The sequence below is a fragment of the Suricata suricatta genome, chromosome 5 (genome assembly GCF_006229205.1).
Source record: "Suricata suricatta isolate VVHF042 chromosome 5, meerkat_22Aug2017_6uvM2_HiC, whole genome shotgun sequence".
Lineage (NCBI taxonomy): Eukaryota > Metazoa > Chordata > Mammalia > Carnivora > Herpestidae > Suricata > Suricata suricatta.
Genome location: NC_043704.1, coordinates 121,927,819 through 121,947,487, shown reverse-complemented (window position 1 = coordinate 121,947,487; position 19,669 = coordinate 121,927,819). Strand labels below are relative to the sequence as shown.

The 19,669-nt window shown below is 35.0% G+C and overlaps 1 protein-coding gene across 3 annotated transcripts in view; it reads right to left on the bottom strand.

Moving 5' to 3' along the window:
* The window catches only part of PIK3CB (phosphatidylinositol-4,5-bisphosphate 3-kinase catalytic subunit beta), a 168,817-nt gene that overhangs the window by 94,324 nt on the left and 54,824 nt on the right, over positions 1–19,669 (bottom strand). For 2 of the 3 annotated variants that reach the window (XM_029940169.1, XM_029940170.1), the window contains 3 exons: positions 14,512–14,698; positions 8,945–9,170; positions 1,455–1,678 (listed from right to left, as the gene is read on the bottom strand). In XM_029940169.1, coding sequence (XP_029796029.1) covers positions 1,455–1,678; positions 8,945–9,170; positions 14,512–14,682 — 621 coding nt within the window. In that variant the 5' untranslated portion in view covers positions 14,683–14,698. Of the gene's footprint in view, positions 1–1,454; positions 1,679–8,944; positions 9,171–14,511; positions 14,699–15,001; positions 15,019–19,669 lie in introns of those variants that run through there. The other variant, XM_029940171.1, reaches the window with a different exon arrangement.

Sequence of the window (19,669 nt, the reverse complement as noted above, 5' to 3'; positions counted from 1 at the left end):
TAAATTTGATCTTGAGATTTTACAATATCCAAATCTTGGTTTAATTGAACTTTTGTCTGAACATATCTCAGTATAGAGCGTCAAATGTTTCTGGTGTTTTTTTAACCTACATAAACTTCCTTTTTAAAATGCCAGAAGGCAGGCTCCTGCTTTTGCATTTGTTCTTACAAATATTTAGAAACATATTGTTGTGAAGGAGGCAGAACTGAATAAAACCAGGAACACCTGGATAAAATCCTGGCTATACCGCAGATGAACTATAAGGCCTGGCACACACACATAAAACTTCTCTCCCATTCAGTTTCTTCCCTGTAAAATGGGGATGATAACACTTTATAGAGTTGTTTTTGAAAGTGGAGAATAAAGGGGTGCCTGGGTGGCTCATTCAGTTGAGTGTCTGACTCTTGATTTTGGCTCAGGTCATGATCTGGGCTGGGTCATGGGATCAAGGCTTGCATTAGCCTCCACGCTGAGTGTGAAGCCTGCTTAAGATTCTCTCTCTCTCTCTCTCTCTCTCTCTCTCTCTCTCTCTCTCTCTCTCTCTCTCTCCCTCCCTCCCTCCCCCCCTCCCTCTCTCTTCTTCTGTCCCTCTCTTCCACTTGCACTCTCTGTCTCTAAAAAATAAAACATAAATATTTAAAAGTGGAGAATATAACAAAAATACCTTTCATAGCTCCTGGTATAGTGAAGTGCTTAATATAAAATGGCTACTAAAATGGTTTATATTGTTGTTATTACAGTAACTGAAGAAAGAACAACACAAAATATTCTTGAACTCCTACCCTAATTCTAAGTCAGATCCTAGATGATAAAATGACCGTACCAGATACAAAGGTAGTACCATAATCTGGCTTCTAAAATAACTGTGACTATTCAGATATGGTGTAACTGTATATACAACCTCCATTTTAATACCCAATTCCATATCAACATTTAATTATATATTTACAGAATACAAATATAAGAATATGGAAAAAAGAGGTTTGATCAAAGCTTTCATTTTATAGATGAGAGCAAAATCACATGAGAAAACACAGTAACTACACTAAACATTGTCTAGACTGGGGTTGGCAATCTTTTTCTGTAAAGGACCAGGTTTTGCTGACAACCTATGAGACTCTGTCAATATTCTTTTCATTTTTTTTCTCTTTTTCTTTCTTTAACATCTCTTAAAAATTTCTTGAATTTTTTTACATCCCTTTTAAGCATAAAAACCATTCAAAACCTGCAGTTTTCCAACCCCAATCTAGACTAATATAACATTGCATCAAAAATCATCCACATTCAAAAAATGTTTCATACATAATGCTAAATTTATTTCCATCTTAAATCTAAAAATGCTCTTTGTAACAGCATTTACCAAGTGAGCAAGACCCTCTTCTAAAACTGGTGCTGCATTCAGGTAAAAATCACAGATTTATTACAAAATATACCTTAAAATAACGTAACAGTACCTGACAATTTTCAAAATGAACAGCCACAATGAGCTTTCCTCCATAAAGTTTATCTTCTAGGTTTTCAAGGATGGACGGTTCATGTTCTGGTGGATACGTCTGTTTTAGCCAATCCATCCAAGACAATCCCACAAGTGACTGAATCTTTTCTTCACTGAATTTGCGCATTTTTATTCGGAATTCATTCACTTCAGGATCCTTCAGTGCATCAAATTCATGTAGACCTAAACAAAAATTTTTAAATGTCACTTTGAGTAGCTAATAACAATACAAGAGAATATAAAATATATTCAACCAAATATATTGGATGTTTGATTTTTATCAAGAATATAAAACTGGGTAAGAAAATACTACACAAGATCCAAAGAATATCCAGATGAAATAACACATTTCATGTATAGAAGATGAACATATGATTAGATTTCTAAAGAAGACAAACTTGAAACCTTTTAAAGAAATGTAGTTAGGTACCAGTTTTATAAAGATAATCACAGAAATAGTATATATTTTAAAACCACATATAAGGGGCACCTGGGTGGCTCAACTGGTTAAGAATCTCATGATGTATTTTGCCTTAGGTCATGATCTCATGGTTTGTGAAATGGAGCCCCACAGGGGACTCTTTGCTGACAGCATGCAGCCTACGTGGGATTCTCTCTCTCTCCCTCTTTCTGTCCCTCCCCGTGTACACACAGAAATCCGTGTGCTTTCTCTCTCTCACACAAAATAAAGAAATAAACTTAAAAGGTAAAATAAAACCACATATAAAATAACCAGTTTTTCTTTACAAACCAAGTAAAAATCGTATTTAATATATCTGAGAAAGCCTAAGAATCTGAAAACTTTTAAATTAATGAGCTTAAAACTCACATTTTTACTTAAGACTCAGTAAATTTAAATTTTATAGATTAAACTTACGGCTCACTGCGATTTTTCAACAATGGTTATAGTATATCAAAAATCTCATGAATATAAAATTATTCTTCACTGTACTTAATTATGAACCCTCCTACCATGCAGACAACTGAATACAGCAACCTTTTCATAAGCTTATCATTATACTAATACGTAATGCTAGAAATCTACAAGTAAACATGCAGAAATTTGAATACATATATTAATTTTTATCTGTAAGATTGGCAAACATTTTAAAGTTTAATAATACCCTATACTGGAAGGCATATTTATTAAATATTTGAAATTCTAAACATACACACACATTCTTTGACCTCAAAATTCCGCCAACAGGAATTTTAACCTGACAGACACAGTACCAGTCAGTAAAAGCCAAATATGCACCCCCAAATCATTCACATAAGATGCCCAATTTCTAGCGACCCCCACCTCCAGCTTCTCCTGGCCAACTATGTCCAATCAGCCATACATGAGGCATTCCTGCTTGTATAGCATAAAACCTTTCCACTCCCCTGCCTGCCTATGAAGTCACTGACACACACAAAGTTCCTTTACTCTAAAAGCAAGCTCTGGGTAAATAGTCTGTTCTCACTTGGTTGATTTTTATTTCCACCAACCTAGAGAAGTACATTATTTGTACAATGTACTAATAGCAGTACATGAATGTTCAGTGTAGTTTTGTTTATAACAATTTAAAAACAATTTTTTGATTATAATCATAAAGACCTGGTTTTAAAATTGAGATACATCCACACAGCTTTATATGGTGGTACAAGTGATAAAATGGACAGATTAGATTAGTGCTGTTACATTAAAAGTCCCAGGTACATTAAGTCTAAAAAGTAGGGATAAAATGGGTCTCACAAGATTCCTTTTAGCAAATTCAAAAGAAAGAATAAAGAAAAAAATATATATATATACACACACATATATATATATATATATACACACACACATTTTTGTTTAGAAAAGATACTTGAGATGACAACAGTATTTCATACTGCTGAGGAGAGAAGTACAGTATTTGTTCCATATGCCATTTAAATCTATACTTTGAATATATGCATGTCAATTTGAATATATATATGTCAATCAGGGTTACCTAGACAGTGAACTCATCTCTGTGGTCTATTTTCTTTTATGTATAAAAACAATTAATATTTCAAAAAGAAATGTTAGAATCAGTTTGTGGTATTAAATATAGAAAAATAAAAATGGCTGAGCTACATAATGAATGCAGCAAGGTAAACTCTTGAGAGTACATTATACTTCCCTGGGTAGTTTTGAATCTGGAATGGAAATGCATACTCTTATTCAGCTGCGAGGGAACTGTAATGTATGCAGACTAGCTGAGGGGTTTTGGAGCTTGTTGCCCAGCACTGCTGAAGCTCTTTCTACTCACAGATACAGGTATTACAGGTAAGGAAAGGGAAATGTACACCTAATACAGCTAGCAAAAATCAAACTCTTTATCTCCTTTATCTACTAAAAGTCATTTCTAAACCACTTTCTAAATGTCTCTCAACCTTATCTACTTCTCCTAGTTACTACAGCCATTAACTTAATCCTAGTCATCAGATTCCCTCCCTTGCATTACTATATCAGTTTTTCATTAATTACTCCCAGTCTTAATCTCTCCAACCCATTCTCCATTTTCCAATTTGAATCATCTTTATAAAATGTAAACATGATTAGGCACCTGGGTGGCTCAGTTGGTTAAGCAGTTGAACGTCCAACTCTTGATTTTGCCTCAGGTCATGATCCTAAGGTTGTGGGATCAAGCTCCGCAAGGGACTCCACGTTGAGTGTGAAGCCTACTTCGGATTCTCTCTCTCTCCCTCTGACCCTCACCCCACCTCCAGTACTTATGTGCTCTCTCTCTCTCAAAAAAAAAAAAAAATGCAAGTCTGATCAGGTTACTCCCCAACTTAAATTCCTTCAATAGCTTCCCAACTGTTCCAAGGAATACATGTCTAATTTTTATTTTATTTTTGTTTATCTAATTTTTCTTTGAGATAAAGAGCAAGTGGGGGAGGGGCAGAGAAAAAGGGAGAGAGAGAATCCCAAGCAGGCACCATGCTGTCAGTGCAGAGCCCGATGAGAGCTTGAACCCATGTACCATGACCTGATCTGAAAGTTGGATGCTTAACCAGTTGAGCCACTCAGGTGTTCCTAAGTCTCTAAGTTTTAATATGGCCTAGACAGCTCCATAAGCTCTGAAGCTGGTTGCCTCTCTGATCTTTCAGAATAGGCCATTCTTCAAACATGCCATTCCCATTTGCTTATCCTTCTTCCAACTCCTTCCATCCTGCTCAACTCACCAGCACTGCAGGCTTAGTTAGTTGTGTATCTTCTATAAGGGTGTCTGTCTCTCAGTTGATTCTACTTCCTTGACTTACAGCAGTTTACAAATGTACTGTAATAGTGTATTTACTGATCCTTATTTTCCAATGGATTGTGACCTCCAAGCACACAAAGAACATATGACCCAAGTTTATTGCTATAGTCCCAATTAAACACACTTGATATATGCTACTGAATTGTAATTGCTACTGTTTTGATATGTTCAATATATTAGAAATAAGGAACTTCGTTCATACAGCTGTTAGAACCAACTAAAAAGTACAGATTTCTTTAATTCATCTCACACTCAATGAATCCCAAACTCTGAGAATCTGGTTTTTTTAAATATAAATAAAACTGGAGTTTAGAAACCACAACAAAGATTTCTTAAAAATAGAAACTAACTTAATTTTAAACCTAGTTAATTTCTTACATGTCTTCTAGTAAGAAAATTTCCTAACAAATCTTAAATTTTACTTTAAAGTTTTCCTTTTGAATTTTTTTAAAAAATTTTTTATTTTTAGGGAGGGAGAGAGAGAGAGAGAGAGAGAGCGTGCATGTACGTGAGCAGGGGAGCAGCAGAGAAAGAATCCCACGAAGGCTCTGCACTGTCAGCACAGAGTCTGACATGGGGATTAAACCCACAAACCATGAGATGATGACCTGAGCCAAAAGCAAGAATCAGACACTGAACCAACTGAGCCACCTAGGTGCCCCAAAAAACCTGAAATTTTAAGATAAGAATACTATATAGTTTAGAGTCAAACATAATTTTTCATATAAAAAAGTATTGAGTGATTAATTTCTTCACATTAAAGACACTGTTAAAATTCTCCAGACTCCAGATTTCCTTCACTTTAAAACACATCACAACTTTAGACAGGCCAGGGAAAATCAGGGAGTTCTCAAACATTTTTTTCAGGATGCTGACAAAATCCTCTGATCAAGATTTCCTAATGAGTTTTTGAAGAAATTAATGCAAGGGTGACAAGTACCTTCACTACAGAGCATAATCAGAACCCAAAGAGCAGCTCTGTAAATAATTACACAGAATAAACATAAAAAATAAAAGGATCAACTATGTTATCACTCAGGAAAAGGTATTTTTAGACCCATCAGAGCAAGTATATCTATTGTTTTCTTTGGGGAGGAGGAGGCAGCAAACTTGTTCCTGAAGTTAAATTGAAATAATTGTTTATTGTTTTCCCAGGAGGCATGACCTCACCAAGCCCCGGTTGTAGTCATCACATACAAATTAGCAAGGGCAAAAACTGATTTGTTAGGTATTTAAAGTGAAAATCCATTCTAAAATAATAAACAGACTTACTCAAATCCCTAAATGAATGTTAACACTTGCATTTGTGTATATGATCATTAATATCAGGTTTCATACATACACTGAAAATCTAAAGTACAATTTATAAATACTTAAGATTTTATAAACTGCTCAAGTTAATAGAAAACCCTCTTTGCATCTTGATCAATCAAATTACAGGGCACACTGCATTAAAATTTTTTATATAATAATCTTTATGATACAGAATGAAATATGGTCACATTGCTTATAGAAAGAGAAACTCAAGATAAACACCTACCTATACCTATACCTGTACTGGTCCCTATATTATCCCTGCATTGTGGCAGGGCAAAATTAGTGTTGCCCAATTAAAAAACAGCATGGTCAAATCTATTTGAATTTTAGATAAACAATGAAGGATTTTTACCAGTAAGCATATCCCATGTAATATTTCAAAGTACTATATTTTATTTGCTAAGTCTGGCAAGCTTATGCAGAGGAAATAGTGGCTAATGAGCCCATATTTTTTGGAGATTACAACTAGAAAAGAGTGCAGTGATTTAAGTTTGGAAAACATACTTCATCTCAAAAAGATAACTATATCCTGATAAAAATTAGCTCTATTTATGATGCTAACCTTTTTGGATTATCAAATATTTTAGCTTCCTTAACAATCAGTGTAGTTCTGATATACTTCCTTACATCAGTATAGAAATATACAAAAGTAATGTATTTTCATATACATACACACACACACACAAAGCCATTCGGAAAAAACTATACCTCAATATTATGAGAAGATATTCTTGTCTTGGATAAGACTATAAGTAATTGCTTATTCTTTTTACTTTTCCATATATTCTTCAATTCAAACAAAGGGGAGATTTTTTTGTAATGGAGAATTTAAAATTTATAAAAAGATCTTTGGAGCTCCAGCAAATAAAAAGGAATGCATCCTACTTAGGCCATTATATAAGAAAATTTCAGGAGTCACCTGCCTGGCTCAGTTGGTGGAGTGTGTGACTCTTGATCTCGGGGTTTTGAGTTTAAGATCCATGTTGAGTGTGAAGATTATTTGAAAATAAATAAAATCTTAGGGAAAAAATAAAATTTTATATAGTAAATTACAAACCTATTTAAGAAAGAAAAATTATTGCCTAAAGCAAACTAGTTATCCTCTGAAGTAATTAACCTTTTTAGAGGGCACCTGGCAGAGAAAGAGAGATACCATATGTTTTCACTCGTAGGTGGAACAGGAGAAACTTAACAGAGGACACAGGGGAGGGGAAAGGGAAAAATATAGTTATGGAGAGGGAAAGAAGCAAACCATAAGAGACTCTTAAATACTGAGAACAAACTGAAGGTTGATAGGGGTGGGGGAGAGGGGAAAATGGGTGATGGGCATGGAGGAGGGTACTTTTTGGGATGAGCACTGGGTGTTATATGGAAACCAACTTGACAAAAACTGTAATAAAAAGCGGGGGGTGGGGGGGCACCTGGGTACCTAGCCGGTTAAGCATCTGACTCTTGATTTTGGCTCAGGTCATGATCTCAAGGTTCATGGGTTCATGCCCTGAGTCGGGCTCTGCACTGACAGCATGGAGCCTGCTTGGAATTCATTCATTCATTCATTCATTCATTCATTCATTCATTCTCTCTCTCTCTCCCTCTCTCCCTCCCTCCGTCTCTCTCCCTCTCTCTCTGCCCCTTCCCCTGCTAACACGCGTGTGTGCCCTCTCTCTCAAAATAAATAAACTTCAAAAAAATATTACCAAAAAAATGTCAATACCAGGCTGTCATATAGTAAATCAACATGGTTCTGTTCTATGTACTCTTGAGGGAAGAGTGTAGTCCCACATTTCTAATCATTAGTTAACCTGAATTACTATAGGTTACCATCAAAGAATGCAATCTCACAGGGCATGGTTCTTAGAGGAGATAGTACTAGATTATCTTGAAGACACTTATCATTCTAAATGGGATGGTACTAGATTATCCTTTAATAGTAAATTTAATCAATACAAGAGGCCAATCCAAATCCAATAACGACCAGTGGATTTTTTTGGTTTTGTATTTGAACTTCAAGTCTATAAAATAAAATAAAAAGTTTTTGGTTTTGTATTTGAACATAATAAAATAAAATAAAACAAAACAGAAATAGAAATAAAATAAAATAAATAAATAAAATAAAATGAAAATTAAAAAAAATTGCTACTCAAAAATAAACAAATGTCAAGTCTCCTCCACAGTTAACCTCTTATAGTACTTAACTCAAGTTGATATCTTGTCTAAAGCAGGATATTGATATATCATTGACCCCTGAGGCACCTAGGATTATTAGATCAAGACTGTGCCATATTCTCTTTGTAATTCACAATTCTCTCTGGAATTAATTTGCAAAGAACATGGACATAATGACTCACTACAAAAATAACTCTACTTAAAGATAATTTTGGTTAAGGAGTAAAATTTGCCAATAATACAGGTTATTTGTAGAAATTCATCTATCAGCTTAAAATCTTGGTTGGTATAGAGAGTTGTATATAAATTGTGTTTATACTGTAGAGGCAGTTAAAAGAGACAAAAAAAATGTATCTCTCAAAAAAGGTATCTCTTCTCAAACTGAGACAAAGGAACAACTTTTTTCTTTCCAATGTGCCAAAAAACAGTATTTTGCAAATAAAAAGTAAGTCACTAGAGAAGGATGCAAAACCCATAACCCCTGAGATGCTGTGGCAATACTGCATTGAAACAGGAATTTATAAACATCTACTCTCAATTTTTACACTTACCTGATCTCAGACCGATTAACAATTTACAGACAAGCAATGGTCCTTGAGCCTCACTCTGCAATGTCTTAGATCATACTTAAAACATGTTTATACATACAGCAACAAACATGGTAAGAATTCATGTTAGGAAGTATTTAAATCACCTTTTCCTATAAGGACTCCAATTTTTGAGTCTAATTTTTCCCCTGGGTCACAACTTCTTGTCACTAATTTGAGAACTGGAAGAAAAGGTCTGACATCACAGAGCCTTCTTGTTTCATCTTCAAGCTCCTCATATACAGCAGTTTGATTCACACATGCAAACATATAGGAGTCAATTTCCATAAGGAGGTTAAACATTGGGTAATTGTGAACTTGCTTCCATAACATCTGCAAGAAAAAAATCAGACACTTTCTGGAACAGAAAAACTTGCTCAAATGTACAAAAATACATCTACAAGGATACTTATTCCAGCACTTTGTAAAACTCAAAAACATAGGACAAGCCAAGTGTTTAGCAATAAAGAACTTCCTAAATCAATTATAAAGTACTATACATCTGTGAAAATAAATACAAAAGGTAACATGGATAACTGTCCAAGATATATTATGTTTTTTTTAATAACAACTTGCAGCAGCATATGTATACTGTTAACCCATCTTTGTAAGTAATGTAATAATATAATGCACAAAAAATGCATATACATATGCAAAATTAAGTGAATATCTGCCAGACTCAAGAAAGATAGAGAAAACTCAAAATGAGAAATGAAAGAGAAGTAACAACTGACACCACAGAAATACAAAGAATTTTAAGATACTACTTCAAAAAATTATATGCCAACAAATTTGAAAACCTAGAAATGGATAAATTCCCAGAAACAATCTTCCAACACTGAATCAGAAAGAAACAGATACTGTGAACAGACTGATTACCAGTAACAAAATGGAATCAGTAATTCAAAAAAAAAAAAACTCCCAAAAGGGACGCCAAAGTGGTTCAGTCAGTTAAATGTACAATTCTTGATTTCCGCTCAGGTCATGATCTCAGGGTTCGTGAGATTAAGCCCCACATTGGACTCTGTGCTGCAGCGTGGGACCTGCTTTTGATTCTCTCTCTCCATCTCTCCCCTGCTCATGCTTGGTCTCTCTCAAAATAAATAAATAAATAAATAAATAACTTAAAAAATATATTTAAAAACTCCCAACAAACAAAAGTCCAGGGCCAGTGGCTTCACCAGTGAATTCTACCAAATATTCATAAAAGAATTAATATCAATCCTTCTCAAACTCATCTAAAAAAGAAGGAATGCTTCCCCATTCATTCTACAAGGCCAGTATTACCCTGATACCAAAACAAGACAAAGACACAACAGAAAAAGAAAACCACATACCAATATCCTCAATGAACATAGCTGCAAAAATCCTCAACAAAATATTAGCAATGCAAATACAACAAGACATTAAAAGGATTATCTACCACAATGAGGTGGAAATTATTCCAAGGATGCAAAGATTGTTCCTTATCCACATATCAATCAATATGACACACCACATTTACAAAATGGAAGATGAAAATCTCTTAATCATCTCAGTAGACGCAGAAAAAGCATTTGACAAAATTTCATGCTTGTTCATGATAAAAACTCTCAAAAGAGTGGAAGCAGAGAAAGTATACTTCAACATAATAAAGCCATATATGGCAAACCAATGGCTAACATACTTAATGGTGAAAAGCCAAACACTTTTCCTCTAAGCTCAGCAACAACATAAAAATACCTACTCCCGCCACCTTAATTCAACATACCATACTAGAAGTTCCAGTCACAGCAATCAGACAAAAAGAAAATGCATTCAAATGTTAAGAAAGAAGTGATGTCACTATTTATAGAAGACATGATACTATTATAGAAAAACCTAAAGATTCCACAAAACACTATTAGAAATAATAAATGAATTTCATAAAATTGCATAATACAAAGTTAATATACAAAAACCCAGTGTTTCTACACACTGGCAGAGAAATTTAAAAACAACACCATTTATAAGTACATCAAAAAAAATCTAGTCTTATGCTAAGTGAAATAAGTCTGAGAAAGATAAATACCATATGATTTCATATATACATAGAATCTAAAAACAAAACCAGGAGACTCATAAATACAGAGAACTGGTGGCTGTCAAAGGGAAGGAGCTGAAGGGATAGGTGAAACAGGTGATGGGGATTACGAGGTACAAAAATATCAGTTATAAAATAAGTAACCCAAGTACAGAAGAAAGAATATAGTCAATAATATGGCAATAACTTTGTATGGTGATAGATGGTAACTATACTTATCATGGTGAGCATTTCAAAATGTACTTAACTGCTGAATCACTAGGTTGTACACCTGAAAGTAATGTGTCAACTACAATTTTTTAAAAATTTTTAAATATTTATTTTTGAGAGAGAGAGAGAGAGTGAGAGAGAGACAGAACATGAGTGAGGGAGGGGCAGAGAGAAAGGGAGACACAGAATCCGAAACAGGCTCCAGGCTCCAAGCTCCAAGCCGTCAGCACAGAGCCTGATGTGGGGCTCACACAAACTGTGAGATCATTACTTTAGCCAAAGTTGGATGCTTAACCTACTATGTGACCCAAGCACTCCTATACTTCTATTTTTTTTAAGTGAATATCTCTGAGACTAAGAATCATGGAAGATATCCATATTTAACATTCTAATGAACATAAATAACATCTAATCAGAAAATAGAAATATTTTAATGTATCATCACCCATATATATGATTTATATTATTTTTCCTGCATTATTTTCCATTCACCAGGGATTTCTTCATTAATTAGCACTGCCCTATCAGTATAAAGCAGAATCCATCTCTTATCACTTTCCCCAAGTCTCCTGGATGAGATCATATAAAAGGTCAATATATAAAAGACAAGGTAGATGACAAATATTAATGGCAACCAGTACAAAAGCCAAAAGCTGAAAATAACAGACTTGGGGTAAAAATCACAGCTAATCCTCAGATTCAGTTATATACATGAGAAGGCTGTGCTGAACAACAACAAAAATAGGTAAACTGGATTTTCATCAAAATTTTTAAAAATTTATATATGAAAGGACACTAACATGATAGTGAAAAGGCAAACCAAAGAATGGGAAATGTTTGCAAATTATATAGCTGATAAGTGATTAATATTCAGGATATATGAAGAACTCCCATGACTCAATAACAAAATAAAGGCAATGCAATTAAAAAATGTGCAATGGTCTTGAATAGATAATTCTACAAACAAATTAAGAAGTAGAAAAGATGCTCAATATCATTAGTCATTAGGGCAATACAAAGAAAAGCTGCAATAAGATACCACTTCACAGACATAAAAATATAGGTTATTATAAAAAACAAACAGGGATACCTGGCTGACTCAGTGGGTTAAGTATCCGACTTCAGCTCAGGTCATGATCTCACAATTCATGAGTTCAAGCCCCCACATTGGGCTCTGTGCTGACAGCTCAAAGCCTAGAGCCTGCTTCAAATTTTATGTCTATCTCTCTCTGCCCCTCCTCCTGCTCATATTCTCTCGCTTCTGCGTGCACTCTCTCTCTCAAAACTCAACATAAAAAAATTAAAACTTAAAAAAAAAATTAACAAGCATTGGCCAGGATGTGGAGAAACTAGAACCTTTGTATACTGCTAGTGGGGATGAAAAATGGTTATCACCACTGTAGAAAGCATTTTGGTAGTTCTTTAAAATGTTAAAACAGGGGCGCCTGGGTGGCTTTAAAACTGGGTGGCTCGGTTTTGGTTAGGCATCTGACTTCAACTCAGGGCACGATCTCATGGCTCATGGGTTTGAGCCCCTTGTCAGGCTCAGTGCTAACAGCTCACAGCCTGGAGCCTGCTTCAGATTCTGTGTCCATCTCTCTCTGCCCCTTCCCTGCTCTCTCTCTCAAATAAACATTTTTAAAAAAATTAAGTTAAAAAACAATTACCATATGACATAAAAATTTCACTTCCAGACATATACCCAAAAAAACTGAAAGCTGGGATTCAAAAAGATACCTGTACACCAATGTTCATAGTAGCATAATTCATAACAGCTGAAAGACAATCAAAATGCCCATCAAAAGATGAACAGATAAACAAAATGTGGTATATCCATATAATGGAATATTACTAAGTCTTAGAAAGGAATGAAATCTGGATTCATATTACAATATGGACGAACTTGAAAATGTTATGCTACTGAGGGTTGAAGGGGGAGGTGGTGATGGAGGAGGGCCCTTGTGGGGAAGAGCACTGGGTGTTGTATGGAAACTAATTTGACAATAAACTACTTAAAAAGAAAAAAGATAGACATATGAGTGAAAACATTAAAAAAAAAAAAAAGAAAATATTATGCTAGGTAGGAGCACCTGGGTGGCTAAGTCAGTTAAGCAACTGACTCTTCATTTCAGTGCAGGTCAAGATCTCACTTCATGAGATCAAATCCCATGTCAGTCTCTGCACTGGTAGTACAGAGCCTACTTGGGATTCTTTCTCTCTCTCTTTCAAATAAACTTTTAAATCAATAAAAATAAAAACATTTCTCATAAAAATTTGTCCTTGAAAATATAACCCCTGATATTGGGTTCAGCTATTTGGAAAACATAAAAGAGAAAGTTTAGAAAAATAATTTCATTTACATTTCATAGTCTTCACAAATCAACAGCACTCATCAATTCACTTCAAAAAATAATCCCACAAAACAAGCAACCCTTGTTATGTAAAAGAATTTGCTTCCGGGGCGCCTGGGTGGCTGGTTCAGTTGGTTAAGCTGCTGACTTTGGCTCAGGTCACAATCTCACAGTTTGTGGGTTCAAGCTCCGTGTCAGGCTCTGTGTTGAAAGCTCAGAGCCTGGAGCCTGCTTCCAATTCTGTGTCTCCCTCTCTCTCTGACCATCCCTCGCTTATGCACTGTGTGTCTCTCTCTCAAAAATAAGTAAACATTTAAAAAAACATTTTTTAAAATAAATATTAAAAAAAAAATTGCTTCCAAACTGAGGCTTACCAGAAGGGAAGTGGGTGGGGGGATGGGTGAAATAAGTGATGAGGCTTAAGGAATTCACTTATTGTGAGGAATACAAGGTATTGTATATAAGTGCTGAATCACCGTATTGCACACCTGAAATTAATATTACACTGTACGTTAAGTAACCGGAATTTAAATTAAAACTTAAGAATTTGCTTCCAAAGGTTCCAAAGGAGGACATCACATTCACTAATGATGGAAAACATTTTCCTTCCCACACTCACTATGAAAAGTAGTAGGTATGGACGGAAGAAGAGGAAGGAAAAGAAGAGACAACCAACCAAAAACCACTTAAAGAAAAAGCATGACAAGTTCAAAGACAGTAATTAAAAAGATTTTAACTAAAAACTTTCTTCAACAATGTCAAATTCCTTTTTATAATCTGAATGATATTTCAAACTAACATTAATTTTTCTTAAATCAGGTATCATATACAGATTAAAAGTGAGAGTGAGAATGATTGTTTTATATATCCACAAAAGACAAGGAAAATATAAAAATCTTTACTGTGTAGTGAGTGACCTAAAGCTTAATCTTCCCTCAAACTAACCATATGATTTACACAAATAACATTTTCTGTAACAGAAGAAAATCTTCCCCTAAGTGATATAGTAAGTAAGCTATACTGATAAAAATTTCACCTATTATAGGCATACCTGTTTAATATAGGAAATGGTAGCTTCCCGAGGAACCTCCAACTGAATATAAATCCCAGTGGGCAAAAGGAAATCCACAGGTATGGAGCCATCAGATGCTAACTGTGAATCCACGGCCCAGATGTCAAGGATGTCTGCCATAGCAGGAGGCATTATGAAATTGAAGCACATTCGTCACCATGAGGCCCTAGAAATTATCAAGTAAAACTCAGTGAAACAGAAAATTAGCCAAATCCTACACTAAAATATGAGAAAGCCAACCAATCCATAATTACTCTTTGGATTTCAATATAGCCAATAACGTAACATGAGACCAATTAAAGAGTAAGCCACCAGAAATAAATTATTTAAAAGCACTTGGAGTTATCACTACATACATTATATACACACCTTACTGACTCAACATGAATTCTACATATCACACATGAAAAATGAAAAGTTTAAAGATTACAAGCTTCTAAGAAATTCAGTTAAGAACCACTCAACATACGATTCTCTCCAGGTTTTACTTGGTGATAATTGGCTTCTTTGGATGAGTTCTTCTCTGTAAACTTCAAAGAAAATAGCAATCAAGAGGGCCTTCTTTAAAAATTATTTTCTATCAACCTCATATAAGAAACAAAATGTCATGAACTTGTCATGACCTACCACCTAAGTATTAAAAAGACCAAATCCCTCAACCCAGCTGGCAAAGCCCTTTGTGCTATTTTTCTTTGCTTGTCCTACTTGTCCTACTACTGAACAGCCCAGGCCTTTGTACCACAAGTGTCTTCTACCTTCCCCCGTTAGAACTACGTTCATACAAATGATGACACTCCTGGAATCAAGCCCCTATTACAGTATGTGCACCCCTCAACTGCACCTTGAGGACTTCCTTGAGGGCTTCCTTCAAGAAATCACAACAACAGTGGAAAGAACATGGGCATTGAGGTTAATTAAACCAAGATACAAGCCCCCTTTATTCAAAGAATGAAACTGTCATATCAAAAGAGATAAGTGCCAACTTGAAGCATTTCTCAGCATCAAAAGCAATTGTGATATCCATGAATTGAAACATATCAAATATATACAAACGGGTGACTTGATAAGAAGAAAAAATAAATCCTTCGCCGATCACCACCAGAGACTGCTAAAACCAACTCATGCTATTGTGAAAATTGATAAAGAATGTGCATACACCTGGGTGGCTGAGTCAGTAGTGTCCAACTTCGGCTCAGGTCAAGATCTTGCAGTTTTTGAGTTCAAGCTCCGTGTCAGGCTCTGTGCTGACAGCGTAGAGCCTGGAGCCTGCTTAGGATTCTGTGTCTCCCTCTCTCTCTGTCCCTCCCCAGTTCAAATGCTGGTTCATACTGTCTCTCTCTCTCTCAAAAGTAAATAGAAATTTTTTTAAATTAATAAAATAAATGGGGAAATTAATCATTAAACCAGCTTGTACTTTATTCAAGGTAACCAAATAATTGACAAGAATAATTTTTTTCTTAATTTTTATAACACCATCTTGCAACCTCTAATCAAACAACAAATCTAGACAATAATGCATAATTAATGGATGCTAAAAAAAATTTACACAATAAAGTGAAAAAATGATGAGGAACTTTACAATGAACATACCAAGTTGACACCATCTAAATCCTAAGAGTAATCCAGACGTAGGTCTCCTCTTGGAATGGAACAGGATTAATCACTACCTATAGGATATACTTGATTTAAAAACAAAAAACAAAAAAGGGGGGCACCTGAGTGGCTCAGTTGGTTAAGGGTCAGGTCATCTCACAGTTCGTGAGTTCAAGACCCATGTCAGATTTTGTGCTGACAGCTCAGAGCCTGGATCCTGCTTCAGATTCAGGGTGTCCCTCTCTCTCTGTCCCTCCCTGCTTGTGCTCACTCGCTCACTCTCTCTCTCTCACAAAAATAAATAACCATTAAAAAAATTTTTTAACAAAAAAACAAAAAAAATGAACCTGAATTTAATCAAGTATCTAGATCTGATCTATTTACCAGTTTACAAGAAATAAGGGAAACAGAGAAAGGAGTGAAAGATTTTAAGGAAGCCCCAGTCAAGTACAGAATAAATCATCAGTAATATAAGCAATCAAAAATAACAAAATAAGCTAATCAATGACAAGAAAAACAGGAAAGAGAATGGTGCAATGACTGCTAAAGAATAAAAAAATATTTATGAAACAGCCAAATCGAACAGTAATTTCACCAAATCAACTTTAAAAACCTGTCTTGGAAACAAATTGGGGAATTCAAATATGTATTAAATATTAGATTATACTTTAAGGAAATAGTGTTACTTTTGCAAAGGTATAATAATGACATGTTGGTGAGGCACCCGGCTGGCTCAGTCAGTGAAGCATGTAACTGATCTTGGAGTCAAGAAGGGAGTTCAAAGCCCAAACTGGACACAGATATTACTTAAAAATGGAATCTTAAAAAAAAAATCCCTTACCTTAAAAAATAGTAGTAATGGCATGGTGATTACGTTTCTAAAAATCAGTCTGATCTATTGAGTTAGATAGAGATGTATAACAAAGTACATGTAGGGGTAAAATGACATTAGTTTGGCAACTACTTTAAATAATTTCATTTTTTAAAAAGTGAATGGACAACTGATTTCAACACAAGTGTGAAGGTAAGTCAGTGAGAAAAAGGACAGTCTGTTCAACAAATAATGCTGAAATTCAGATATCCATATACTAAGAAACTGAATCTTATTATCTCATACCAAAAATAAAAATTAGCTCAAAATGGATCATAGGCCTAGATGTAAACTCAAAACTTTAAAACTTTTAGAAAAAAATATAGGAGAAAATCTTGATGTCAAATTATGCACATTTTTTACATACAATGCTATAAGTAAAATTCTTAAAATAAAAAAACTATTAAACAACATCATCAAAACTGAAAACTTCTGCTCTTACCCTGAAACTGTCTACAACACAAAAATGCAAGCCCCAGAGTAGGAAAAAATGTTTTCATATCACTGAAGGACTGTATCCTGAAAACATAAAGAATGCTCTACATACAATAATAAGAAAATAACACTCAGTTTTTTCAACTGGCACAAGATCTGAACAGACATTTCATCATATATGTGTGGATGTAGGGCTGCCTGGCTGATTCGGTCAGAAAAGCATGCAACTCTTCATCTCAAGGTTGTGAGTCAAGCCCTACTTTGGGCACAAAAGCTTACTTTTAAAAAGAAAAATGTGTATGGAGGGCAAAAGGGTTCAATATTATTTGTCAATACAAATTAAAACCAGAATGTGACACTACTATATACCTAATACAGGGGCTAAAATGAAAAAATAAGAAATAAACTAAATAAAAATTAAAACCCTAATCATGCCAAGTGTTGGGAAGGATACAAAGGAACTAGAACTCTCATAAACTGCTGGTAGGAATGTTAAATAGTACAACTACTTTGGAAAACAATATGGCAGTTTCTCAACATATACCTACCATATGATCCAGTCATCCTACTTCTAAAGCTATATATAAAGAAATGAAGGAATATAAACACTCAAAAACTTATACACAATTATTCACATCAGCCTAATTTATATTAGCCAAAAACTGGAAACGATTCAAATGTCCATCAACAGGTAAATGGATATAAAAAATACTAAGGTATATTCATGCAGTGGGATACTCTACAGAGATTCATGAGTTCAAGCCACACATTGGGCAGAGCTTACTTTAAAAAGAAAAAAGATCTTGTTAAATCCCAATTATACCACTTACCAGCTATGTGAATTTTAGTAAGTCACTTAAACTTCTGAGCATCCAATAACTAAAAAAGGGAAAATAATAAAATGTATCTCTTGGGATCACCATGAAGACTGAAGCAGCTAGTATGTTACAGCCAGACACAGTAGATTCTAGTAAATGACAGCTCTCTTCCCTACCTGAACATCTAGCCTTTACTAATTCATCTCTGCTAATCGTTACACCTCATTCTCTGAACCCATCACACTGACACCTGTGTAGGCCCTGAGCCTTTCCAATGTGTCAGTCTTGTGTCTGTGGGCAGGAGACTGCATTAATGGACTGTGGTCTCCGAGTCCAACAGCTTCTTTGTGAGAGCTGGTTCCATCCCTCACTGGCTAAAAGATCTTGGGCAAATTACACATCTTCTCCCTACTTTTTTTTTTAAGTTTTTATTTATTTTTAAAAAGAGAGAGAGAGAGAGAATGCAAGCAGGAGAGGCGCAGAGACAGAGGGAGAGAGAATCCTGATAAGCGCTGACAGAGCGAAACCCAACAAGGGGCTCAAACTCATGAACCATGAGTTCATGACCTGAGCCAAAATCAAGAGTAGGGAACTCAAAGAACTGATCCACCCAAGCACCCCAATCTTCTCCCTGCTTAAGTTCCCTTATCTGTGAAATGGTGAAATCAATAGTAACTACCTTATAGCATAGTTATAAAGGCTGCAGAAACAACACCTGGAACTTAGTCCAATATGTTTGCTGCTAATTATTATTTTTATTTTTATTCAAAAGCTCTAAGTTCTTTTGAACTGTCAATTATATATTTTCAATGAATTTTGTTTCCCCAAAAGTGATTAGCACATAGTAGCCATTTAGTAATTCTTTTAAGACAAAACATTATTATATATACTCCTACAATTAAAAAAAAATCTTAATATGGTTATCTAAATATACACAAGAAAACACTTCTAACTCTACCCTTGAAATAAATTTTTATGTGCAAAGAAAAAAAGCTTACAGGATAATAAAATCTAAAATGCTTAGGGACACCTGGGTAGCTCAGCTAAGTGCCTGACTCTTGATTTCAACTCAGGTCATGATCTCACAATTTCGTGATATCAAGTCCTACATCAGGCTCATGCTGACAGCATGGAGCCTGCTTGGGATTCTTTCTGTCCCTCTCTTGCTATCCCTGATCACGTGCGTGCATTCTCTCTCAAAATAAATAAACGTTAAAATAAAATAGCTAAAAGTGAGTATTTATTCTGTGTCAGCACTCTAGTAAGGCACCCTAAGCCGATATATTTTTAAACATGAACAAAACCACACAAAGTTACTACAGGTGTCATTAACAGTTACTGGTCCCAGTCCTTTGCCTATATTTATCTACCACAATGCAAAGATAGGGAAAAGCCAGCTCCTGAACATTAAGTCACAGCA